General features: G+C 42.0%; 1 protein-coding gene across 4 annotated transcripts; it reads left to right on the top strand.

Moving 5' to 3' along the window:
• The first annotated feature begins 327 nt into the window (after positions 1-327).
• Positions 328-25,457, top strand: C10H1orf159 (chromosome 10 C1orf159 homolog). Of its 4 annotated transcripts, none has more exons than XM_075840974.1 (12): positions 331-490; positions 2,890-2,953; positions 5,994-6,130; positions 7,687-7,810; positions 7,926-7,998; positions 9,818-9,887; positions 13,721-13,822; positions 19,735-19,800; positions 21,638-21,772; positions 24,033-24,058; positions 24,503-24,533; positions 24,933-25,457. In XM_075840974.1, the coding sequence occupies exons 5-12, from the start codon at positions 7,927-7,929 to the stop codon at positions 25,028-25,030; spliced, it is 600 nt and encodes a 199-aa protein (XP_075697089.1). In that variant the 5' UTR covers positions 331-490; positions 2,890-2,953; positions 5,994-6,130; positions 7,687-7,810; position 7,926; the 3' UTR covers positions 25,031-25,457. The 4 variants fall into 4 exon arrangements, with proteins under 4 accessions (XP_075697092.1, XP_075697089.1, XP_075697088.1 ...); XM_075840973.1 differs by having other exon boundaries at positions 331-661; XM_075840977.1 differs by lacking the exon at positions 19,735-19,800 and having other exon boundaries at positions 328-661.
• Positions 25,458-27,593: the final 2,136 nt, after the last annotated feature.

Raw genomic sequence — 27,593 nt, 5'->3', positions numbered from 1 at the left:
ATACAAATATATATATATATAGATCATCATGATATAATTAAAAATACTAGATATGACAACTTAATTTGATCCAAAAAATCCCTTAAAAATATAAATAGATCTGAGTTAGAAAACACAGCTCCCAGTATCGTATTAGTATGGTATTTCTATCCTTTTCACAGAAACGCATTCGCCATAATAAATATTTTTTTCTTTCATTGTTTATTCTTTAGTGTATTTGAATTGATGTTTTACAACCACGTTTCTCTATCCGGCATAAAAAGCGTCATGGTCTCTTAGCAACGACAAATTTGTGCGCATTGAATAGTTCTTTCCGTCTTCTTAACGCGCTGCATGACGGGAATTCAAGTTCTCTTCTGTCGTAGCAAAAGCTTCTTTGATAGGACTTGAAACTACATTTCCCGTCAACCCCCGGGCTCATTCGCCCATTCTGTTCAAAGGCGGAGAAGAGCATGAAAGCGGCTTTGTTACCTGAGGCAGACATAGACAGGTGAGGCGACGGGGACGCGCAGCATTCTGGGTAGCGTAGTTTGTATGGCGGGTCTTTGACGCTGCTGGTTAATGAGGTCAGGTGCTGGAGAGACTACAAGTCCCAGAGGGAGGGACGCTGCAAAGATGAAACTGAGCCTTCAGGGTTGAAGTGGGACTTCTCATTGCGGAGGTAAGAGGCAGAAGATGCCGGGAAATGTCAGCGAACCTCCTGTGTGTATTTATGCTGCAGGCTTATGTGGATAGTTATTCATACGTCTGATATCTCCATGGCTCTAGAGCAAGCAGTGCCTGAAAGTAGAACTTCACTAGTCAGAAGACAGAGTGGGGCACGTTTTATAGAAAGTGTTGTTGTATTTTGCCAAAAATTGGCACAGGTTTTATGAATCTGGCGCCAGAACTATAGCTTGCTGTATGCCCACTCAAAATAATGAAGCACTGGGCACATATACAATTATTGGCGACTGCTCTGTGTTATTCCAGTGTGGAGTAGTAATCTATGCTGTATTCCCCAACGTGGCACATGCCACGGAATGGTGGCCAGCTACCTGGAGGCAACTTTAATGCCACGCCCTTCCTATACCAGTGCAAACAATGGCGGTGATATGTGTAGCTATGGCGGGCTCATGCACACCTTCTTCAGTGCCCTAGACGTTTTCTGTGGGGTTTTTTTTGCGTATAGACTACTGAACCGTTAATTTCTATGGGGCCATGCACACGGCCATTTTTATTTTTGTTGGCAGTGTTTTTGTACCCTTTTTGTTTTTTTTTGTTTATTGCCCGTGGCCTATAAATCAAATGCAAAAACCGCTCCAAACGAGTGCCGCAGGTTGTTTCTGCCTCATTGATTTTCAATGGGAAACACCTCTCATTGAAATAAATGCGGCGGGGGGGGGGGTGGTTTGGGATGTTTTATGGCGCTGATTCGGATGTGTTTTCTGCTTCAAAATCCGTGCCAAAACACCCTGTGTGAACTGACCCCAGCACTATCTGCTGTTAAAATAGACGAGCTGGAGATGTAAACAGCGGAATTATCCGTGATCTAATTATTCCTTATGGGATTCACTTGTCCCATGGAATGAACCAAACACCTGATGAGCTGCTTTACCTGGGAATAAGGTCAAGCTGCTGAACATGTATATAGATATGTGAGAGTGCGTGTGTATATTTCAGAAACTTTGTCGTAAAGATATTGACCTTTTTCTTCACTGTAGCGGTTGTTTTTGCAAAAATGACCACATGAAGTGCGGCCATAATGGTTGTCACCTATGAATTAGCGTCACAGAAATGGTGAGTAACGTTGTCGTTTTGTTACTGATTGAACGTGCTGACGGTGGCACTTTACCATCCATCTCTGAGAAGATGACTCCAAGGTGGCAACCAATATGGTGGCACTGTTGTCCCTCTTGCAAAAATGTTCGCTACAACAAAAAATGCCAATCTCTAAGTAAATGAAATGACTAAACTTTACCTTCTGATTCGCTAATATATGACCACTTTTTTACCTTTTAGGGTAGAAATCCTCTTTAAGGGAAACCTTTGGGTGCTGTCTATGCCCTTCCCACTGCCATCACAGCTATTCTGTTAGACTGGATTGAAACTAAGTGGTGGTGTGATCGTTCTTAAAGAGTTTCTCCTGACGATAACCCTCTCTCATATTCTCTATTAGGGCATATGGATGACGTAGAGGTGGCTCAGTGAGCCGGAGCAGCCACTGCTCTCTAAGACCACCTCTGGTGGACCCAGTCCTTCCATGTATCACTTGGTTGGCCATTCATTTAAATGTTTGGCTTGTAATACTTAATTTCACCTCCAGGGTTTCGTGTTGTCCATAATGGGGAGGAAAGTCATTATGGACAAATTGCCACCACAGCCGGCAGGCCCTCAAAACTGCCACCACAGCCGGCAGGCCCTCAAAACTGCCACCACAGCCGGCAGGCCCTCAAAACTGCCACCACAGCCGGCAGGCCCTCAAAACTGCCACCACAGCCGGCAGGCCCTCAAAACTGCCACCACAGCCGGCAGGCCCTCAAAACTGAAGTCTTAATTTCAAAACTGGGCGTGTGGATTAACTCACTCAAGTGGCATGGCAGCTGTCTGCTGCCACATGTAACTGGAAAAATGCCACAAAGGTGCCCAATGTGACTCAAGCTTTACTGTTCTGCTGCATGCCTATTCATAGTTGTGGTCCACATGGGCAGGCTACCCTGGTTTTTATAGTCCTCTGTGACCATTGTGTTATACTGGCAGACGTGGGATAGTGGTCGTGGCACTGGGTCTCTTTGCTTAGACGTGCAGGTCAGAAATCTGTAAAGCCTTTTGTTTTGACGTGCAGAATGTTCTCCCCTGTCTGTATCTCTATAAGTGCGCGGTATAAAGCTCATTTCGGTGATCTTACAGGAAGGAAGTGCAGTGTGAAGGACGTCCTGGCTCAGGTCTCACGTCACCGAGAACTTTCCACCAGGTAAGTGTTTTTTGGATGTTTCAAAACATCTGTGCAGCTTATTCATTCTGCTTAAAAATACAAAATACCATAAAAAATAAACCGAGACTTGCAAAATCTTCACATTTGTATGAGCCATAGATTTGTTGAAAAGACACTACACCAAGATGAATAGTGTGAAGCCGAAGATGCCACATTACTCAATCATGAGTTTCCAGCGTTCTTTTAAATGATTCATGTCGCCCTTTACATTCTGTTCATTTTGTGGTTCTGGTCTTGGGGTATGTTCACTCAGGGCGGATACGCTGCATAAAACCACCCCAAATTGTGGTGCAGTTTTTTGTCCGGAACGTCCACTGTGTAAAACTGCACATAAAATAATAACTTCATACTTGCCCGTAGCCATAGTGAGGTGTCCCTCTGCCGTCCTGCAGCCTGGTCTCCTGGGATGACTTTTCATCCAACTTGGCCTGTGATTGGCTGCAATGGTCACATGGAATGAAACGGTTTCCCAGGAGGCCGGCCTGGACGGAGACCCAGAATTCTGTGCTTAAGTTTAAGATATATATTTTCTTTATTTAAAAAGGCAAAATATTATAGCTTCCGCCGCAAAACTCACAGAACTTCCCTGCGGCGCTGTTTTCACCGCAGGGAATTCCAGCTGAAAGACCGCACCAAATTGTGGTGCAGTTTTTTTTGGCCAGAATGTTCGCTGCGGAAGTCCCTCTGACATTCTGCAGCCCTGGAATTACATTTTATCCCATGTGATCACTGTGATTGGCTGCAACGGTCACATGGGATGAAAAGTCATCCCAGGACGCTGGCCCGGACGAGAAGCGCAGAATTCTGGGTAAGTATAAGATTTTTTTTTTTGATTTTTTTTCCCCTGAGCTGCGTTTTTTGAGGTGGAATGGCAGCTTTTCGGCCGCAAAAATCGCAACATCTGCTATTTGTTGTGTGTTTTCCCCAGTCACCCCCCCCCCCCCCTAAATTCAGTAGGGAAAACCTGCAACAAAAAAGCAGCGATTATTCATACAATCGACATCCTCCGGTTTAAAAAACCCGCACCACAGGTCAATTGCTGAGCGTTTTTCTCGCTTATCATTTACGCAGTGTGTGGATGAGATTTGTTCTAGTCTCATCCACTCTGCGGCTGCTGTATTATGCTGCGGATTTTGTGTACTTGGCCTTACATGCGCTATGGAGATTCAGACCCTTGCCTGTCTTTAAAGTGTTGTTCCAAGAGCTACATGTATCCCCCTATCCAAAGGGTAGGTGATTAATGTCTGGTTGCTGGGGGGCTCACTGCTGGGACCACCACTAATCATGACTGCAGTGAGGAAATGTGACTGGAGTAAAGTATGAGCATGCTGCTACATTCAAGAGCTTATGGGACTGGTGGATATTCCGATCGCTGTACTTGACTCTCTAGTCAGTCCCTTGAAACTTTTGAATAGACTGGCAACTCTAATGCTCGACCGCTGCTCCATCTTCTCTGCAGTCGTTCAGTGAGAAGAAAGTGGGGGTTTAAGGACCCCTGTCCTAGTGATCGGTGCGGGTCCCCACAATCAGACAATTATTACCTGGTACAACCCTTCTCAGTAAACTTTTTAGCTCTGTTCATTCTTCCTGATTCATTACTCGAATACCAGAACTATAGTGGAGACGGACTCTTGGGGCTCATTTTCACAATCCTATGGATGGGATTTAATTAAAATCAACAAGGAAAACCGTTTCCAAGAGATATTTTCCTTCTTCCTCCTGCTGGAATCTCTTCTGGGCAAAATAATCTACAGAGCTACAAAACCGTCTTAACAAGGCAGTCAAGAAGAGAGCAGTGCCGGACAGGGAATGTAGCTGCATAACCGTGCACGCTTGTCATTCAGGGCCCTTGAAAAACTGGGTAAATGGAGCCAAGCTGTAATACCAGACACTGCCTGTGGGCAAGAGTGGTGCAGTTTCTGGGAAGAAAAGCAAAGTATTTGTTTTAGTCTTAGACATCCTCTTTAAGTTGCCAATACAATTTTTGGATATTTGTGGGTGATACATTCCTATGGGAGATTGCGACGTTTCTACTGAAATTCTGCTGCCAGGGGAGGCTTTGATCCAGCAGACTGGAAGTTACTGTCCCATCCTATTGTCTCACACAGACGTGGCCTCTTGCATGTCTAGTATTTAGTTACCTCGTTGATATGACCTGCACCTACGGCCAAGCTGATCCTGCATGTTGTGGGCATCTGAGTTGGTAATTCTCTGCTGAATGATTGTTCGGCCAAAACCTATTCCATGTCTATGGCCACCGGGTGTAGAAAAATTCTGAGTGCCCTCATTGTTGGTAATCCCCCGGCGCCGGGTCAGCCGCAGTTCATCAGTATACGTCCTGTGATGTGGAAGTTTTGGTGCTCTCCATAGTGGTGTTTAGTTGAAAGATGGTGGAGTGCCACTCAAAATGGCTTAGTTCAACTCCTTCTGCTAAAAATTTCTCTTCAAATTCATACACTTCAGTAGAGCCTGTGCCCTCCGAACACACAACCCGTTCCTACGTCACACATGAAGAATACAGTTTATCAGCTTGTGCAGTGTCATCCTGACGCCATTTACAGTATATAGCGGGACTTCTACAGTTCTTGGGTTTAACGAGTGGACAATCCCATTACTGAAATAATTATAGGGAAGAGCTATCCCTTTAATTCCTGCTATTTTTAAAGGGGTATTTACCAGAAGTGACCTTTATCACCTATCCACAGGATCGGTGCTCCGCTGTTTCACTCAGTCCCATAGACATTGAATGGAGTGTCAGGGCGCATGCTCGATTGCTGCTCTATTCAAGCCCCTCTCTGCGGATGGTGCAGTGAGGAGGAACAAGGGGGCTTGGGACCACTGGTCTAGTGATCAGTTGGGCCTCCAGTGATCAGACGCTATCCTGTGAGTAGGTGATAAATGCCAATTCTGGAATACCCTGTTCCGTACAATGCACAATGTTTGGATGGTTTTGATGGCCTTGTGTTATTTGTTACGTTTGTATATTGTGTTTTTTATTGCTCTTTCTCTCCTGTTATAGAATCATGCTCCTTCCTGAAGGGAGTTACTGTTGACGTCACCACAGCAGCACTATCGGAACTGGGTTCACGTTGTCTACTTGGGACATTGACATCAGAATCTGTATTTTGTGACAGGCGAACATTTAACACTTTTCAGGTTTACTTTTTTTTTTATTTATTTTTTTTCTCTGCGTTTTTAGTGCGATAATTGCCATTGTTTTGGGGCTACAAACTTGCAGACATGTTAGGCAAATATCCATACATTTTTGGACTTCTTCACTGCTTTATCTGTATATCCAAACTTTCTTTGACTTGTTAAATTGGTTGACTGGGATTAGAAAAACATCTCTTGTCTGGTATTTCAGCTCAACCCCATTCACTTCAGTGGAGCGGAGCTGCGGTACCACCTGTGGACAGATGTTACACTTTTTGAAAGAAAGGAGCCGTGTTTTTCTAATCCTGGAAACCCCTTTAACGAACGCCAATGACAAGTCCCCTTATTGGCCAGTGATTTTGTGTTCAACCTAGCCGCCCCTACTGCTGCCAGTTCATGATGGAGTAGACAGGCAGACACTGGTTAGTGATGTCACTAGACTTGGATGATGAAGGTATTCAGTCCTGATATTACATCTATAGTGACTATCCCACCGGACAGTCTCTTATGTATACTGACTGTAGATTATTATTGAAGAACTATCCGGTGGCGCATGGATTGCCTATGTATTTGTAATACGGTACCATAGGACTCGGTGGGCTGCTATATAGGCTCTGTACACACCAGGACAAGGTCAATGTATGACTAGCTAATTTCCATTACATCTAGGATAGAGCTATTGTAAACTACCAACAACTAACTCCTATTACACGGCCCGACGTGGGCACTGTAAACTAGCGTCCATCGACGAGACCGCACCTTGTTTGTTGCACGTTTGCTCCTTTCACACATGAATATTGGCCTGTGTAATAGGACTTTTGATCACCAGTGTTGAAGAGGCAATTTACAGCCGTTCTTCACTTAACCTTTGCACCAAATGCATGACTGACTGCACATTGGGGCATATTCATCCATGCAAGGGTGCCAGTTTTTTGGTGCAATGGAACTGATAACCCCCCCCCCCCCCCCCCAGAATGTGCTGTAATGATTAATACAGTGCAACAAAGTTACACACTGGCATACCTCTTGTTACGCCAGTATTTATAAATATGCCCCAATGTACTTTATGAAATGGATGCAGTACAGAACTCATCCCCCAGGAGGCAGCATCAACACTTGATGCCAGTATTTTTGGCGTTCTGCTCTTTATCTCACAGCTCGCTTCAATGTTTTAAATCTTCCCTAGTACTAAACCGTAAGGAACTTACATCAGTATGACTACACTTTCCACAAGATCTACTTTAGCGTTCTAAAATCCATTTGGTTGTATGATCATCCTGCCAGAACAAAACCAATCTTTACAGCTTGTAATCTTGAAAGGAGAGCCAGATTATCTGCGTGTGCCCGGCGGGAGGTTGTCTCTGCATGATTGGTATGTGTGCCCTTTATGTATGCCGCTGCAATCACTACCCAGGCGACATGTGCTGGGAATTGGTTTCCCCCGACCCATCTCCCTGTCACTCGCAGACCGCATGCCACATTGATTTAAACTCTTATTATCAGCTGTTCCACACTGTAACCGTTTCTCTGAACTACATTGATTTTTCTCTTAATGGCAGGTCTTGCATGTGAAACTTATCCAGACGCTTAGAGATAACGTCCCTGGTTACATAGCAACGTCAAAAAATAAATCACTTGGTATGAAAATGCACGGGTAACATTTTTTTTACCTCTAATTCCAAGGTGAGTAGATCACTGGTATTCTGGATAATATAAAAGTATGGGCTACCATACAACAATCATCGTTCTTCTGCATTAATAGCAGTACATGGTTTTGACCCCGGTTTTCTTGTGTTAGAATGGCCATGTCCTGTCTCGTCATCCTGGGCAGGTTTATCATGGATTCAGTGGGAGACTCAATGAACTCATTGGTATGTATAATGAGCACATGTATGATCTCTCACATTACAATGATCTACTGTATGGATATATTGTTGTTCAACTAGACTATGGGTGGCACATATCAACCTCACAGCCCATAGACGTTGCATTGCACCAGTTATGATTTTAGAAAATAAAGATTATTCTATGTATAATGAAGTTATACAATTTTCCAATATACTTTCTATCAATACCTTCAGTTTTCAAGATCCCTGCTTGCTGTCATTCAAATAGCAATATTGGGTCTGCTGGGAAGTACACTTTAATCACTCTTCCATGGCAAGATAACTCGATTAAATAGTAGCGATGGCTGTTCCCACAGACATCAGGACAATGAGGAATACAGGAGGGAGTGAATCATGAAGGGATGTTTTTCACAACGAAGCATAAATAATAAGGGACCGGGTTATGTCCTGTAGTAAGGAGGGTAATCATTAAATTCCTTCATATGTGATCCATGGTGGTTTCACTTTTATATTGAATGTGTCACCAGCAAATGTGTCAAATCTATATTTAGAAAGTTTTAAGTGGTGTGTAGTGGTCATTTTGTGTTTTTAATACTTTATTTTAAGTCCTGAAGTCTTGCAGTTTTTACTCTGGCCACTGAGCCTCACAAGAGACTGACCCTTCCTGTTCTGTAGAGATCACCACAGGCAGAATTACACTGACCGGTAACAGCTCTATATAGATAACACAGAATCCACCATTGACAATAGATGATGGACGCAGCTCCCCCCTCCCTGCACAATGACGTCTACACAGGCCACAGAGCATGCCTAGAAAACTCTACCATGAAAGTCAATGGGTCCCCCCCCCTGTTCACAAGTTCCTATGGTCCATGGGGCTGATATATATTTTTCTCAATCCTTGGATCAGGATTATCTGCCTTGCACCCGCCGCTTTAGTGGGACTTTCTATAGAGTGCTGCTGTTTTCTATCAAATATATATAATTTCTGATCGAAAACAGCAGCACTCTATAGCAAGTCCCACTATAGCGACGGGTGCAAGGCAGATAATCCTGATCCAAGGATTGTATAGTATATCAAAGAGAAATTAAATGTGATTTATTCAATCAAATGCAGAGATGCGACGTTTCTGTCCAGCCTTAGGACCTTTCTCCAGCATGGCTGGGCAGAAACGTTTCATCTCTGCATTTGATTGAATAAATCACTTTATTTTTGCCTATGTTGGAGTTCTACTGAATTTCTTTGTTTTGAAAGCAAAGGGTGGTAACACCAAATTTTGATTTAGATTTATCTTCTGTTCATCCACCTTGTTTTTTATTTTATTTTTATCAATTAACACTTCTATTTTTGAAAGTATTTTTCCACAACTGCCTTAAACTTTTGCACAGAACTGTACATAGAATATGTGTGTGTTTGCGAGTGATACATTAATTTTCCAAGGTTAAATAACTTCCCTTTTGAGCATAGCTTACATAGTCCTGTACTGGGAAAGGTGCAAATAGTAGAGTGTGAAACAATTTGCCAAGCCTTAATAAAAGTAAATATAGGTGTATGTATTATATATATATATATATATATATATATATATATATATATATATGCAGACTGAACATCAGGCCATGTGCATGTCACCAGTAGAAGGATGAATCAACTCCTTTGAATGGAATACCAGAAACAGAAGACAAGTAACCGCACCAGGACTTCAGCGTTGGGGAGATGTTGGTTTATTCACCACCAGAGTGAGCAATGTTTCGGTTCACACCTGAACCTTTCTCAAGCTTGCACACAACATAGGCCAGTTTTATTGTTATTTAACCTTACTTTTATCTTTGCTTGCGTTAGGTCTCCAGCTGCTGCAGTGAGAGGCTGATCTTAAATGACTCCTGTCCTGTAGATCAGAGATGCAGTCCAGGTAATTCTTGACCTGCTGGTTGCCAGCGAGTGCCAAACATAATGTGCTTCCGATGAATTACAATTGTACAGTAGTTGTGTAATGTTCATGCATCTCTAACGGATTATAATGTGAAAATTAAATGTTTATGTAATACAGCCAACATGTGGCTAATATTGGCCCTTCCTTCTGCATGGCAAAGAAGTAGAACTGCACAATATCCGTATATGCATCCACTCTGGTGATCCATGGGGAGGGCTGTAGCCTGACATACTGACCACACTGCTTTGATAGTAGTTGTATATGGAGTCTGAAGTGAGTATAGAGCCTTCAGTTTCGCAAGGTTACGCATTTTGCATAGGTGTTATATTGATGCCATAACTGTAAATCTGCAATAGACCGCAACTGCTATTAGTAATCTGGTAGGGCCTTGACCAGACATCAGAGAAAGATGTTGGCGGATCACATCTATAAGAAAGTAAAGTTTTATATAGATCCATATTGTTATCAGGATTTTTGAGATTAGGTCTAAGGCACAGGAGAGGCTGCAGAATGTACCCTTGCAGCAGCATGCTTGTCACAGGCAATGTGTAAACTTTAGGCCACTGCATGGAAAGCCAGAGATGATTGGATTCAGTGACCATAGAAGGGTTAAAAATAATTGTTACCCAGTGCATTGCTGGCTTGTTGCTGTGCCACAGCCCAGACATATTCTAACTGATATTTTAATATTCAGACACCGAGGTCGTCTGTACAGGCCATTTTACATTTTAAAAACAAGTGAATGCGTGTTTCTACGCATGAGACCGAACTAAGCCCAGTGCCACAGCTCTACATCCGCTTGGTGCAGGTGGGAAAGGAGAGCGGCAGACCTAATGAGAAAGCTCCTTGCTGTCAGTGAATGGTGAGCAGCACCAGAGGTGATTTAAGGCGCTTTCACTTTGTAAAACAGGCAGCACTCAATTGGTCAGTTTAGGCGCGCTGCAGTGCGGGAGCCCGGAGGATGTATACTGCAGCAGCCTCTGCGCTGAGCCAGGGGTGGAGAGATGTGTGGGGAGCCGCAGCACCGGTTTCACAAATTGCACCCTGGTGAGCAGCTTCTTGGTCATACAGATGGGGAGATAAGGTTTCCATATGTAATCTAGGTGGTGCATTGGGAGTAGGAAGCATCAATGTGTACTGCACTTTGTTCTCCGGCTGGGAATTGGTGGCCGCTGTTTGAAGAACCTGGTGTCCGTTGCTCTCCAGTTGGGTAAAATAAAAAATAGAAATCCTGGTCTTTCAGGGCATAGCTGGCTGAGCCAGTGAGAGAGTGATTGCTTAAATTCAATACAATGTATATTACCGACTACATGCTGCTTCCTAGACGTGGATTGTTCGCTCTTGCGGTGTAGAGCAGCGTCGGTGGTTTTTGGAATCGTCTACTGCTCTGGTCCCTGAGTGACAGATCTCATGCTCTTAAGGCCTTATTCACACGAACGTGTTATACGTCCGTGCTGCGCGCGTCGCACGGACCTATGTTAGTGAATGGGGCTGTTCAGACTGTCAGTGAATTTCACGCAGCACGCACCCATTGAAGTCAATAAGTGCATGCAAATCGCGCACGGCACACGGAAGCACTTCCGGGTGCGGCGCGCTACAGTAGTAAAAATAATGTGACTGAAAACCGAAAAGCACCTCATACTTTTCTGTTTGTAAACATAAAAACAGTGTCATAATAATGCCGCAGCCACGCACCATATTCTGATGCCACACGGACCTTTTGTGCGCGCAAAACTGACATTTCCGTGTGAATAAGGGCTTAAGTTAAGGTTTCACACTTCTGTTCAGTGTGTTATGTATAATAGGTTTAGCATAATCTATATTCTCTATGAAGCATGGAAGTTATGTTCTAGTAATGTTTCCCTGCATAAATAGTGAGTTAACACCACGTATGCTTACGTATTACTTATTACTCGTCCTTGGCTAAAAATTCTAAGAGTATTGCGAAGCGGAGTATTTTTATTCTGCTGGAAAAAAATGTAGTGCGACCTCTGCTCGGAAACCTGCAGGAGACAGCAGTGACATCACATCATGTACATGAGAAGTCACAATTTCCCTTAAAGAGTTGCCCCCCTTCTCTGTGTATGCTGTATAGGGGTAATCGACTTATACAGGGGTCCCCCTTATGTCTTTAAAATAAAATTGCCAAATCAGTTTGGGATGCCAGAGTATAAATTCATGTTGTGAGGGCTGAAGCTGCTGAGACCAGTTAGTCTAAACATCACAAATGTTATGTCCTCTTTACATTTGTTCTGACTGCGGATCACACCCAAAATCCCTTCAGTGCACAAACCATCATAAATGACACCCTCTCATGAGGGCTCGCTGATTAAGGAATGGGGTGGGTTTCTGCTTGGTATGTTGGGTGTGTGCAGGAGAAAAGAAACCAACACAACGCTGTATTTTAATTCACTTTCTTAATCTTGTGTTTTTTTATTCTTTATTGATATGATAAAATAGTTTTAATCTGAAATCAAATGGCTCAAATTCTTATAATCCAGTTTTGGTCTGAGAACTACAAGACGATTTTACGAAATTTTAAAATTTCTTCAAAATGATTTTGTTTTTACCACTTTCTTTATATAAACCCGATTAGGGTATTTAATAAGAAAAAAGGGAACGAGAAGGATCCACTGCACGAACAGTTTGTAAATGTATTTTCAGCACTTGTTCAGTTCATGCAATTTTTGTGTTGTCGTTCGTCATAAAGATGGGAAGCGACTACATGGGGGACAGGATTGTGTTTGAATATCGCAGTCCCGGCCTTGTTCCAAGTGTTGTGAAGGGGGAGGGAGAATAAAGAGAGAAGCAAGGGGGGTTACGGGGAAAATACAATTATTAAAAAAAAAAAGCATGTAACCTATAATATTACAAAAGTCCTGTTCTTTTATACAATTCTGTGACGGCATCTTGAGAGGAATACATTAAGGCTGTCTATTAACGGGTCCTCCCTACTTGCGTCTATATATGGTGTTAAACACTGTATAAGGGGAGAAAACATTGTTAGGCATTTTGGTAATACAACCTGACCCCTATAGGCAAAAAAAATAAAAATTGTGATCTAGTGTCAATGATTCTGAGACTTCTGGGCAAATGAGTCTCCCACTGAGCACTCTTAAGGGCCTGGCGTATATGATCTGGTAAAATGGAGACCAAACTCTTCCATGTATTAAAGCTTTTCTCTTGCTTAAAGATGCGTCTTGTTTCATAAGTGGGGTGATATATGAGCAATGATAAATTTGAAAATACACTTTCGTAAATCGAGTTGACTGTAAATAATCTATAGAGTTGTCATAGCCCTAAGAAGCACAGATGAAGTAGCAGCCGGATTTCCTAATTGCCATTTTGCAAGTAAAGTAGTAGAAGTCATCCAGTGGATTACGCAGCAATTTGTAGTTTAGGGACGTTTAGTGGCGAGACTCATTAGACCTATTCTTCTAGGATTTGAACTATGGATTCCAGTCAGCATCAGTAAAATTTGAGATCAACTGGCTGGTGTATGTGGTGTGTGTTTTTGTTTTTAATCGCAGGAATCTGTTTACTGATCGCAGTATATTTTATTTTGGGCTTTGCCCTTTTATAGCTTTTTATTCTTTAACGGGACCGTCCAATAACCAAGAATATTTGAGTCTGACCCCTAGCAGGGCACAATGTTACATTATAGGGATTGCCATCTGTTGTAAACATTCCTCCCTTGTTTTTGGTTTCCATCTGTTTTGGAATAGTGTGTGTGTGTGTGTGTGTGTGTATATATATATATTCACACTCACTATCTCTCACCGTCTCCTGTAATTTATTTTCCTTTTTCCTAGGATGCCTTCAGGTATGGCTTAATAATGCAAGCATATCCTGTATTAAATGTACTAATGAAACTGACATGGAAGTGTCTCAGAATCTGACGGACTGCAGAGATGGTAAGTGGGTGTTTCCCCCCCCCATCTATTCACTTATTGTATAATGCCAAATACATGTTGTATAGTGCAGTGGTCCCCCCTCCCCCTCCCAGCTTTTGCAAAGCAGCAACTCCCAACATTCTCTGACAGCTGGGTTTGCCAATTGAAGACCACTTTTTATAGTATCATTTTATTTATTCATTTCTTTGCACGGCCGCCTCCTATCACTCAATCCATCATCCCTTTGTAAGTCCTCTGTGGTACAGAACTCTTGGTGCACCGTTCACCGTGTGCACCTGTTATATTATGCAACATGTGGCTGCAGAAGCGGTACATCCAGTTAGACCGGAGAGGCGGCATTTGACACAGCTGCCTCACATATCTCAGTCACACAGACAAGTCGCCTCTTGTCCACCTGACAAAGCGAGAATAAAAGAAGCGAACAATTCATAAAGACCCAGTCATACAGGTTCATCATTGTTTGAGTATTTGTACCAGTCAAATAAAAATACCCCAAAAAATGTTAAGAACATTGGAATTTGTGATTGAAGAATAAAAGTAAAAGACCTGAGGTAAAGCCGGTTATAAAAGTTACTGATACAGCCCACTCTTTTCATGACTATTGAGTCAAGCATCTTGCTGTATTGGCTATGCTTGTATCTTAATGCAGAAGTGCTTAACATTTTAGGTCTAATGGCAATTCACATTGTTACTACTTGTCTAGGATTAGAAAAAAAAAGTGTTTGGTTTTTTCTATTGCAGATTTTCATGTAAAAAAAACAAACGCTTTAATGTTGCCAGATGATTTTAAAGAAGTCTTATCCACAGGATTCACCTCTGGGACCCTCTCCTATTGAGAGAACCGGTCCACTGTCTCATGCCCAGCCACTTATCCATTGAATTTGTAGCTGGATGAAGCCGCCTCCCCAGGCAGAATCAGGGTCCCAGATGTAAAATGTTCAAATATCAGACCTATATGTTATATGGCAAAAAGTTACAACATCTATACACCAAAAAGGTGGTATTTCCCAAAACGGTGACCATCTCCCCTATATAAGCTTATTAGACTTCCCTTTGCAAAATCCTGGGTGTTAAAATAGTTGAGGGCCCACTTTTGTGGCGATAGCAGCCTCTAGTGTGTGTGTGTGTGTGTGTGTGTGTGTGTGTGTGTGTGTGTCTGTCCACTGTATCTAATCCTATCATGTGTGATACTGTCTGCTGGGCCACTGTATCTAATCCTATCATGTGTGATACTGTCTGCTGGGCCACTGTGTCTAGTCCTATCATGTGTGATACTGTCTGCTGAGCCACTGTATCTAATCCTATCCATAGTTTATAGGGTCGTAGTGCTATAGATATGCTATGCTGTCTCATATACACACTTTTTTTGGGCGGACACATATGTATTGGGGCTATTTCCCCTGACATTTTAAGCCCTGAGGGTATGCTCACACGGCAGCGTCTGTTACGGCTGAAATTACGGTGCTGTTTTCAGGAGAAAACAGCACCGTAATTTCAGCCGTAAAGGCATGTGCAGGCGTCTTTCGCTGCGTCCATTACGGACGTAATTGCAGCTGTTTTTCTATGGAGTCCATGGAAAACTGCTCCATTTACGTCTGAAGAAGTGACAGGCTTTTCTTTGACGCGGGCATCTTTTTTTTTTTTATGCGCCGCCTTTTGACAGCGGCGCGTAAAAAAAAAAATGACCGTCGGCACAGAACATCGTAAGACCCATTCAAATGAATGGGCAGATGTTTGCCAACGCTTTTGAGCCGCATTTTCGGACGTAATTCAATGCTAAAACGCCCGAATTACGTCCGTAAATAGGGTGTGAACCCAGCCTTAGTGACGCCCCCGGCTGCTAGTGCTGCATTGTTGGGTCACTTAGGAGACCCAGCGATGCAGCTGAAAGCTGCGGACCGTCGGCCATGAGGAGTTTGTGGGGGGCTGGCCCAGTAAGAATTTTTGCATCATGGCCCATGAGCCTTTAGCTACGCCCCTGGTAGGCACTATGCATTCTGGTAGATGGTGGTCTGGTATCTACCAAACCCAGACTCATCCATCAGACTGTAATATGGTGAAATACGTGACCAGCCATAGCTTGGCATTGTGCGTGGTGATGTTGGGCATGGTGAGCTTGGGCTTTGTGTGCCGTGGAAACTTGTTTCATTAGGCTCTAAGACAACAGTTCTTGTGGTAATGTCCCTTCCAGAGAATAGGGGATTGTTTAGCTCCATATGCTTCAGCACCTGACGGCCCCGCTCTGAGTGTGTGGCTCAGTTATTACTCCTAAGATGCTTCCACTTCACAATAATGGCACTTACAGGTGACCGGGCAGATCAGAAATGTCAAACTAGTGGTGAAGGTGCCATCCTATGACCGTGCCACATTTAAGAGCCCAGTGCTCCTCAGTATGACACTCTATTACTACCGTTGTTTGTCTATGAAGACTATATGGCTGTGTGCTTGATTTTATGCAATGTGTGGCTGAAACACTCCTCAGATTCTTTTTGTGATTGAATGTCCTTCTGGACATTTAGGATGCTTTCACACATGTAGTCAGCCAATAAACTGTGTGAAGGCATCCTAACCGGGAGCCTGGAGACTAGGACCGGGGGACTACAGGATACAGTAAGGTGAAGATACCAATTCCAAAAATAAGATCGGTTACAACGTACTAATATAACGGAGTATACTTGGCAGCATAGAAGACTAAACTTCCAAGAGTCACACACAACGGTATTGTGAGATGCATACGATCCAGCGATCACACATGGTCATGTGTTTATATTGTATGTCTACAGTCTTGAGGGTTTTTCTTTTTACAGGTTTTTTCTTTTTCCATAAGATTTTCTTCTCAATATGTTTAGTTTATAGAGACTATGGATGTTCAGCTGATCCAACCAGAATATTTATAGGATTTTAAGTTTCTCTTTTGGTGACCACGAGCGAAATTTTCTGGACAAATCAAAATCTTACATTTATCCAAAAGAGGCTTAAAAATTACATTGTTGCTAGTGCTCATTACAGCCCTAGATTTTTACAGGAGTTAAACAACCACATCTGTCGTGGCCGCATCTAAATGTATTTGCCTAATGGGAGTGAAATAAATACAGGATCATTTGTTTAATTCTTGGGTCATTGTACGCAAGTTTGCTGTCATAAGGTTCCCAGGTGCAGGACAGTGTTGCTTAACCCCCTTCCCACTCCACATCATATTAGCATGGTGTGGGGAGCAGATACTTTCTGTACTATCATGGCACAGGCAAATTATATACAACTGATACCCCACTGCCCTGCTATTGATGTAATAGCAGTGGTAGGCCTATAAAAGTTCTCCAAGTGTGCCATATAGGTGAACCTATTGGTCTCTGTGATATGAATTTGCAGTCCTTTTTATGCCCTCTAATGAAATATTTTTTTATTTTTTTTTATTGTGGGAAAAAAAATCGCTGCAATTAGAACAACCCAAGCAATTTCATTAACAAGTTGATTTATAACAAAAGGTGAACCAATAAAAAAAAAAAAAAACTAAACTATGGCGGAATTGCTGTTTGTGTTTATGGTTTCTCCCAATCGGTGCCAATGAAAGCTACAACTCCTCTTGCAAACGAGGGCTTTAACTGCTGCAGAGCTCAGTCTTTCACTCTGGAGGACCTGACACATCCATGCATATTGATTTTGATGGGAATGTAATGCTTTTATTTCTCCTGTGCTTCAGAGAAATTGATCACCCTTCTAAGGCCCCAGTCACATGACAGGGATTCTCGCCCGTCACATGGCTGCAGTAGGAACAATAAACACCAAATGGGGCTATTCACACGGCAGTTTGGTGTTTTTTTTACGTCAAAAAATTAAACCTGCCCTACTTTGGGCCGTTCTCCTCCTGGCCGCACGGCTGTCACTAGGATGTGATCCGAGTGACGGCTATGCATTCTGCCGCCCACTCTCTCTCGCCCCCTCACAGTGTGAAGTGCATAGGAGGAGGGTATTTTGTTGCTCCCTATAGGAGCTGAATCCCTAATCCCCAGCCACCGCTGTGGTCGGGGATTCCGCTCCAGGAGAAGTCACTGACTTCACTGTCTTTCTCCTAGAGTGGTTCTCTACAGGAAGAGGGGGGGGGGGGAGAGAGGTTGTGTGGCACTACCTTCAGGGGGGGGCAGGTTGTGTGGCACTACCTTCAAGGTGGGGGAGGTTGTCTCGCACTACCTTCAAAGGGGGGGGGGAGGTTGTGTGGCACTAGCTGCAAGGAGGGCTGTTCTGGCAGGATCTACAGAGGGAAGGGTGTGGCAGGATCTACAGAGGGAAGGGTGTGGCAGAAAATGTACAAATGTAATTCATCCATTTTTAAAACCAGGATAAAAAAACGGTCAAAATCGTGCATTAAAAACGGACCTAAACTTCTGTTTTTATCGGACGTCACTCGGACCCTGTCGTGTGAATAGAGCCTAACAAAAATAGTTGTGTGTAGATGTATGTTTTTGTTTAAACAAAGTAGACCACCCTTTTGTTATCTGAAGGGTATAATCCAGCAGCAGAGAGTCTTTCATTGGCAGCGAGCTGGCCTGCGGGTGTAGTAGGTGGGGTCAGTTGCTATAAATTGCCGTTTTGCTGATCATTTGCACATCGTTACTGTCACTGATAGTTTCTGGAAAATGTCTGCATATCTGAACAGCCCGTCCACCTTGCTTCTGAATTCTTGGCATTTATCCCATGATTCACCTCCGTGCTGTCCTAGCTTTAATGTTGCACGTGCGATAAATCAACATCACTAAACTCTTGCTGTTTTAAAGGACTTATTACTGCATAAAGTGTCCTAACTAATCTGTAACTTAATGCCTTTTAATAAAGTGTGAAAAGGATCTGAACAAGAAATACCTTCGTGTTATTTGCCGCATAGAGGGAAATACTATTTTATCCTAGAAATAATGGACTGTCACAATACTTAGTCCAGCAGCACTTTAGGTTCAGCAGCATAAGATCGGCATGGTGGCTCAGGTTCTAATCCAACCAAGGGCAACATCTTCATTGAGGTTTCCCAGTGTTCACTCCGGGGAGTGGGGATTTCTGTACAGCGCTACAGAATATGTTGGTGCAACATAAATAAATAATTATGAGCAATATAAATAGAGCGCTCATGATGTATAAGTTGAACGGATGCCTAACAGTGGCATCCATCACCCATAGGCTAATATGGCACTCGTTTAACGTATACTTCAAGGAAAGCTATTGAAAAGTTCATGATGTATATGTTCAAGGCATGCCTGTGAAGAATGCCATATATAGGCTCCTATATAGAAAGAAAATAAAAGTGTACTGTGCAGTATTCTGTTTAATAAAAAAAATTCTTGGGTGCCTTTTGCATAAATAGCGTAGTCCACTATCAGCCAAACGGTGTCCCCCAACAAATGATATAATGGGAGCCTATGGGTGCTTATGACTTATTCACTGGGAGCTTTCCCGATGCATGCGTCAAATATGCAGTGGGAGAGGGCCCGAGGTCTGCATGTTTATTTTAAAAAATTGGACCAAAATAAATCTGGAACCTATTGAATTGATTAACACCGCGTGGTGTGTGGTTAGTGCTGTTGCCTTTCAGCACTTGGGTCCTGCGTTCTATATGGATAGACTAGTTGTCTTCCTTTAAAATTCACCCTAGTGTGTAAAGTTGATTATGAATACATTGGGGACAGGGACACTATACAGCACCGCAGAATATGTTGGCTCTATATAAGCAAAAGGAAGTAAATATGTCAAGCGAAACTCCAATCATGCAGAAAAATGCTCCTCAATAGTCTCAAATCCACTCCTTGAAAATAATTTTAATAGACTTTTTTTTTTTCCTAACTAATTTTGCTGCCCCCAGTCCGTCAGTCTCCTGAGGCAGTCATTCCAGCATTGTTATCTATGTTTTTGTTTTTGCCATGTGTCAGTTACCACTCAAGCATCGGAAATCCACATGAATATCAGCACAACTCCATCTGTTCCTCATCATCTGAGTAAGTGTAAACTCTCTGTATTCCATTTGTTGCTTTGCTGGATTCTCAATGACTGTTTCATGCTGGGAGGATGGTCTGTTGGTGAATATAATGTAGGAGACCTTGGTGTATGCTAGATTTTTTTTTTTCCTGCATGTAAATTGAACTGCGGTGCGTATTTTAAAATTTGCGACATGTCAATTTATCTTTCGCTTGTGAATTGTATCTGACTTTTTAAAAAAAAACAACAACTTTTAGGAGTTCGTATTCTAAAATAATTCTGCAATCATTAGGACCATATCGTATGTCTGTTTAGTGACCTAGAAGAATGGAGGCAAAACACAAATCCTGGGAACATTGTGCTCCTCAAAGGTGGCCTCAGATTACTTGAGACCTAATGAGTAAACTAAGATCAATACACTTATCATACCGTGATATGCAAATCATATGAGCTATGAAGGCACGCTAACGCTGCCCATATGTGCAGTAATGTTGTTTGCAGCCAAACCGGACTGTGATCCTGGGGTTAGGATTGGTATGTGTATGACCTGCTTACTTTGCAGATCTTCCAGGGGTGCCCATAAATTTGAACGCGCAGGATTGCATGCTAGGAAACCACTGTGTAAATTTAATGTGCTCTGCCAAGATTCCATGCAGTCCCCAGTATGGGAGGGACAAATAGCTATGGCCATCCTGAGCCTTTTATTTTCATCGAATGCCAGAATTACTGTGACTACACAGGCAGAGCAATAGGGAGAAGATCCAGGTGTGGGAATACAACCCCCCCCCCCAAAAAAAAAAGTGCAGATCTAAATGTCATACAGGGTGTACGTAATGCATAGGTTCTGTGGTCACTGCTGCTAGTGGTTGTCCCATTTTGGAAATCTAGCATTACTTTGCCTACAAAATAAGCTTAAAAAAAAACTAAATGGAATATTAAAGGAGTCTGTTATTGCAGGCTAGCCTCCTTTTTAAGTGAATGGGGCTGAGCTGCTATACCAGACGCAGCCTTTACATAAGCGTGGCACTGTTTCTGGGGTAAATTGCAGATAACACACTATATATATATATATATATATATATATATAATTATATTTTAAAGGAAGCTGATACACTTGTGAAGTCGGAGCCCAACTACTTTTGTCTTCTGACTCGCATCACATGACTTCACGTCTTGTGCAAATTTTTGTCTCTCCCCGTAGATGTTGCGGTTTTTATTGATTTCTGTGAGTTGTGACTGCTGCATTAACTGGATTTCTGTTGAACATGACTGTTGCACAATTACTACCACTGCCTACAAACACACGTGTCCAACAGTCATGTGACCGCCATTGGTTTGGTTTTCCCTATAATTAAGCTCAACCGTTTGGAGCCAATTTAAACATAAAACCCCTTTCCATTGTTCCCTATCAGCACAGATGGACATCATAGACGGGGGTCCCAGCTAAGAATCAGCAGCACTGGCGGATGCAGGTCATCCATACATTAGACAGCCATTTATCTGAAAGGCCACCATGTAATACCACGTTCTGCCTACAGGGGCAATAAACGGGCAATTGCAACTTCCCCTGTCAAAATCAGCTGTTTGTGGGTCTCCGTAGCCAGACCAGTGATCAGCTGATCACAGGGTTTGTATGGGAGACTTTTTTAATTTCATATTTCTATTGATTGCCCTGCAAATCTGTCAACAGACTGGACATAATCAAAATGGAAATGTAATATTTCCCATCATCCTTGGGTCTTCACTGCGGATAATGGGAGAATCTCTGAGAATAACATATTTGCATAAAGCCGCTTTAAATATGGAGCGTCCCTTGATGTGATGGCTGGAGTTAATTTTGTTCATCGCTGTTTACAGGTAACCCCGGGGTGGCTGCATCTCTCCTGCTGGGGACGCTCTTCATCAGTCTCTTCCTTGTTCTTTCTGTAGCCTTGTTCTTTTACCTCAAACGCTCTCACATGCTACCAGAAGTCTTCTACAGAAGGAATAAAGGTATTTGACGTATGAAGTCCGGTGCGAAGGTCGTTACTTTAAGCTCTTGCTTGTTTTGTACAGTATGATGGAAACCATTTTACCAGATTATAAGGGTATTCGTGACCAATTGCTGCATTTTACCACCAATGTATTTTAGAGATCCGATCTCTTCAGTAAAACATTTATTCTCCAAACAGAGGAATTGCTTATGTTCAAAGCTGTGTGCATTTCTGTAATTTAATTTTTTTTTTATTATTGAAGAAAAATTCTGCAGAAACTATAAAAAAAATTAAAAATATCAATCTGACCGTTTTGTGTTCGTAGCTCCTACATAGACCAGTCTTTCCATGGTTACAGACTGCAAACAAACCCAGAGATCATATATTCTTCTCTTCCACTTGCTCTCTGTTCGGTTGTCTGTAAAAGGAGTGACTTCAGGATTGGGCTATGCGTGATTTTGTTTAGACTATAACCATGGGATGAATTTAAAAAAAAAAATTAATATGTTTTGTGTATACTGGCGTGCTGCTGTTTTTTTTTTATTTTTTACAGTTTCTGTATTGGATTGATACACACACAGGCTTGCACCCAGGTAGTGTGTGGTGTGTGTGTGTATAATGAAACTAATGCCCATGTTTGTTTGTCAGATTGTGACATTATGCTGTGGCAGATGCAGTGATGTAGCGTCTACCTTTACTTTGTTGCGGGGAAAGTCTGTCACTCTCGTTATATTTGTCACTCCGTTTTACCATATGTTGTAGAAAGATCATCTGTACCTGTCAATGTTTCACATCCTAATTAAGCAGAGGTAATTAGAGCAGATTTGGGATTGTTGCCACATTCCTTATTCTCAAGACCGTTCACAAAATCTTCCTTCTGTTCATCGTATGACTGTCCCTGCCAGCGATGGCTGTAAATCTTATCTCGGAAAATACAGTAAACCCTTAGAATGAAAATGCATAAGATAACTTTGTTCTACGCTGCGTTCTTGGAAATCTTTGTTGTAAATGTAAATCTTTAGGAAACTGCAGAGTGACATGGAGGCTATCACCACATAATGAAATGCCACACACTGGGGGCATATATCGAAAGGTTAATAGTTACGCTAAAATTAGCGTCGTCGTTTTTTTTGTTTTTTTTTTATCGATACTTTCTGATAGCGGTGTTTCGTCAAATGGGACGTGCCTGCTCGAACTACAGATTCATTGTTTACGCCAGATCTGGCATAAGTTGTGGTACCAATCTACACTTGTTCACTGCCAAAGATGGGCCAAATTTATTAAGAGATGGGACGATGTAAATTAGTTGGACTGACTTTTGAAATCTTAATATATCCCCCCCCCCCCCCATGTGTTTGAGACCTGGTGGTCAGAAAACATTGGATGCAGGCCATAGAAGTTAATGCAGCTTTTTGCTGTTGACCATCAGTCTTGTGTGGACAGTGAAATGCCAGTCTGAATATATTCCCCCAGTGAATTTTCCATGCAAACGCCAGTCTTAAGTTTAATTTGCGTCGGTGGGAAATGTGCCACGTTTATTATGAGGTGCACACTTTGGTGCTGCTTTTTCTGTGCGACAAATGCAAATTTATGCCTATGAGCAGGAGTAGATTTTATGCCATAACTGACTGCCGTTTCTGCGGTAAATTATGATAAATATCGTTCCGGTTAAGGGCCTGTCCTCTGGCGAAACCCCACCACTTTTCTCACCTCTCTTGGAAATTGGCGTGAAAAGTATAACATTGCACGTTTTTGTGCAACTGTGGAGTGTGCCAAAATGTGCAACTTTTTTTCGCGTTCCACCAGAAAATTGTCAAATCTTTTTATATGCACCCCCTTCCTTTTTTCCTATTGTGTAGCCCAATGATTTGTGTCCTTTGGAAACAAAAGTTTGGGCATATTAGAATCCGACATGCCTGATTCTTCTTTCTCCCTGACATCTGCAAACCGGACACTCGTTAGGCAGCCATGTACATTACATAGTCAGCCGATCCCGATGAAATTGGGGTTTTCGGCCAGCTTCTATCTAATGCAGATTTAGAGCTAACCCAGCCAGCGCAAGAAAGACCAATGAAATTGTCTAGTGTGTGTGTGTGTGTGTGTGTGTGTGTGTGTGTGTGTGTTTAATATAATTTTTATTAAAAAAAATTTATGTTCTACACAAAGTATACCTGCAAACAATCTATGTACATATAGTAAACACATATACAAAAGAGTTTTTAGATTAGATGTAGATTATTTCAACAGAATTGCTAAATGTGCCTTCTCTTTCTATTTAGCCTCCATCTTACAGCCCAGTGAAATGGTAAGAAATTCATGTACTCATCTGTGTGCTATGGAATACCAGTAACCGCCAAAACATCTATGCAAATACAATTTTACATCCAACCTCTCCCATTAAACATGCTGGCCTATCTGCAGGAAGCATATTATGGAGCAAAAAGCTGGAGGAGCTGGGCAGGTAGACTGTGTGTATCCATGATTACTCTGAGCTGAGGAGCCCAGTGGTCGTGCCCATGTCAGTGATTAGATGCAGGCTCCCACAGGAGAAGCTGTCAGACGTCTGTCCATCACGAAGTAGGACCACCCACCGGACTCCTAAACCCAGAGTTCGCAGGAATTCCACTTTCAAATACACGTTACACCTCTCTGCTGCATTTCCACTTGATAAATTTGCCTGTGTGTGAGGTTTGTATGTATAGCATGGCTTCACTTCTACATCATTACAGTTTGCTTTTTTTTTTCTTAGGCATCGATGATTCCAGAAACAAACATTTCAGGTAACTCAGAACTTTATTGCGGATACCAAAAATTGTTTGTTCGACTTTTAGAAGCACAAGTTATTGCCGATCAAAGGATTGGGCATGTTTAAAATCCAACTTTTCCATTCCTTGTTTTTTGGCCATGAATGCCTTTGGGGGAAAATCGGGAGGCACACCCCATACACATTAGATTGATGGCGAATTTAATCTGTGTATGGGCAGTCTTAAAAGGGTGGTATAAGATTGGCAAGACTGTTCGGGCCATCTTTCACTTGGATCACGTATTGGCTGACGAAGAAATCAAGTAAAGCTTGATTTAGGTTGTAAGAACTTAAGAGAATCTATTCTGTACTGCCCAAACCAGTACACTTAGAAGATGGGCCTATGAGAACCCAGTCTTAATCTCTGCTCTTTCAGGTCGGAAACCAAGATATGTCAGACGTGAACGAACTCACAAAGTAGCTGCCCCAGTGTTACTGGATCCTTCTGCTGATACACAAGTAAGCAACGTGTGATGTGGGGGGGCAGCCAGAAATGTACCGGAGTATTCTCACTGTGCCATAGTCACGCCAAAGGAAAACTGTATTGGCAAATGGACTATAAAGAAACCGACTCTCCACTGAAGGGGCCAATGAACTGATAATGTGTCAGCCCACGTGGCAAGTGACTGAATTTTTTTTTTTTTAAATTTAGCAATTTTGTAAAGCATCTTTTTAAAGGAATAGGACCACTTCACTGCTCACCCTATATCCAAGTGATCGAACAACATTCTGTTTTGTAAAGTGTAAGACTATATATATATTTTTTTTTTTGCAAGGAATTTCTATGTATAAAAAGCAATTGCACTCTGTTTTTAATTGGGAGACTTCCTTTTTGTATTTTTTAATAGATTTCATGGACTTTAATAAATTAAGGGAAATAAAAAAAATTGTTTTGAAAGAACTTTAAGTGTTTGTATATTTTACATGTCATGTGTGATTAAAGAAAATTATACAACCCGATTAGGTTAACATGTTGGGATCAAAATGTGTTTTTGTTTTTTATGTTTTGCTATGAAGTGTGGCATTTTGTCATGCTTTTTGCAAAGGCGTGCAGCAAAAAATACATTAACTTCTGCCAGCACCAATTAATTCAAAGAACTTGTGCCGTTCACTTTACTTGGATAAAATAATTTTAATGATCACAAGCGACGTATTTCACCTCGGCAGATGTGTTTCTGTTCTTTGGAGAAGTCTTCAGATGTTAAGTAGACTAGATAAATTCTGAACACTAGGGGTATTAACATCCTCTATGGAAGTGATCTTTATTTGACATCCAAGTTTAAATACTGTACATGTGAAGAGCTCTTAGCTTGGAAGGAATTCATGGGGATCTTGCCTAAAATGATCTCCTTTTACTCAATATATTAAGTTTTTGTTGACTTTCTGTAGACCTACAAAATATACTTTTTAGATCTACCCGTTTACGCACACTAAAGGGAATTTCTCAAGTCAGATTTAGCAGTTTATATTAAAACTTAAATCGAGTGAAGTTTTAAAAGAGTACATTATCTTAAATACGTAAAAAACTGATGTTTACAGCATAAGCCCAAATTTTACATCCCTTCCAAATAAAATAGAAAAATACCCCAAAAAAGTAGTTGTCGTCCTGCCGAGCTGCCCAACTTCGCCACTTCCCGAGTGCTTGTGTGCCCCCTTACTACTTTCGAGACTATATGGGACTTCACTTCTCTGACCAACGGATATGACCTTGACTTTCATAATGTAACAGAAATCCTGTATGTTTAGCAGGATACGAGAAGCAGGGTTCAGGATACTGGTACGTTGGTACAGCGTCTCCTCCAAACTAAATATCCCATCTGTGTAGTCATTGTCCCCTCTGGCGCTGTGGAACATGAGGGGTACTATTTGCATGTTTTCCTGGAAGTCTTCTGGTGTTCTGGGACTCTGTGTGGCACACCATCTATGTTGACATATTGTACCCTTGGCTTGTGCTTGCATCCTGGCCTTGTGCAGACAAGTGAAGCCCCACCATCTACGAGTTTTGAGAACTCCCAGGAGTATACCCCTTGTTTGACCTGAGGACGTTTGAAGCCATGTAGATATCTTGAAGTACTGGGGATGACTGTTTCCCCTCCCTTGATTTGAGGGTATGTTCACACGAGCGATTTTCAGACGTAATTCAGGCGGTTTATGCCTCGAATTACGCCTGAAATACCGGCTCCATTACGCCTACAAACATCTGCCCATTGCTTGCAATGGGTTTTACGATGTTCTGTTCAGACAAGGTGTAACTTTACGTGTCGCTGTCAAAAGACGGCGCGTAAAATGACGGCTCGTCCAAAAGTGCAGGACACTTCTTGGTACGTTTTTTGGAGCCGTTTTTCATAGCCTCTATTTAAAACCGCTCCAAAAACTCGAGTTGCTCAAAAAACGTCTGAAAATCAGGAGCAGTTTTCCCTTGAAAACAGCTCCGTATTTTCAGACGTTTAAGTGTGTGAACAGACCCGAAGAAAGGAAAAAAAATGTAAAAATGTGCCTTTTATACAAAAATATGTATACTGGGAAGAAGTTTTAACACTGAGAAGAGGACAACTCGTGGTAGGGGGAGTTGGAGAAAACAGTGAGAACCTTTTATCTATGGATTTTGCTTTGTGCTCATCTCGCTCACTTGTCTCGGTTTATCATTGCTTGTCATATTTTACATCGATAAGTTGGCGTCAGATTTGTCTTCTAACCTTTGCTCTATGTGAACGTCTCTCTTATTTATGAAGAATCATGACCTCTTCTCTGTCAGTTTATAACTATTGATTTATTTTCTTTCCCATTATTAAATTCTGCATTGATGGTTTTATAATTAGGACTGTAACTTGTTTTAGGCAAAGTGCACACTGGTCTTTTCTGTGCAATTTTCTTAAAGTTAAAATAAGACTGATCATGACTGACTTTATTAATTTCTATGGGAATCAAATGATGCCACATTGGATCAGTTGTGTTTTTTTTTTTTTTTTTAAAGCGGTTATTAGTTCTGTCCTATTTATTACTAGTTCACACTTATACATACTTAGCCGCCTTACAG

This window comes from Rhinoderma darwinii, chromosome 10 (assembly GCF_050947455.1).
Source record: "Rhinoderma darwinii isolate aRhiDar2 chromosome 10, aRhiDar2.hap1, whole genome shotgun sequence".
NCBI classification, from domain to species: Eukaryota; Metazoa; Chordata; class Amphibia; order Anura; family Rhinodermatidae; genus Rhinoderma; species Rhinoderma darwinii.
The sequence above is the reverse complement of the archived record's forward strand: the minus strand, read 5'-3'. Positions and strand labels throughout refer to the sequence as shown.

Excerpts from the sequence above, each read along its gene's own strand:
- C10H1orf159 (XM_075840974.1), top strand. The coding sequence starts at position 7,927 with ATGGCCATGTCCTGTCTCGTCATCCTGGGCAGGTTTATCATGGATTCA. Across the intron at positions 7,999-9,817 it reads GAGACTCAATGAACTCATTG|GTCTCCAGCTGCTGCAGTGA; the intron begins GTATGTATAATG and ends TGCTTGCGTTAG. Across the intron at positions 24,534-24,932 it reads TCCAGAAACAAACATTTCAG|GTCGGAAACCAAGATATGTC; the intron begins GTAACTCAGAAC and ends CTGCTCTTTCAG.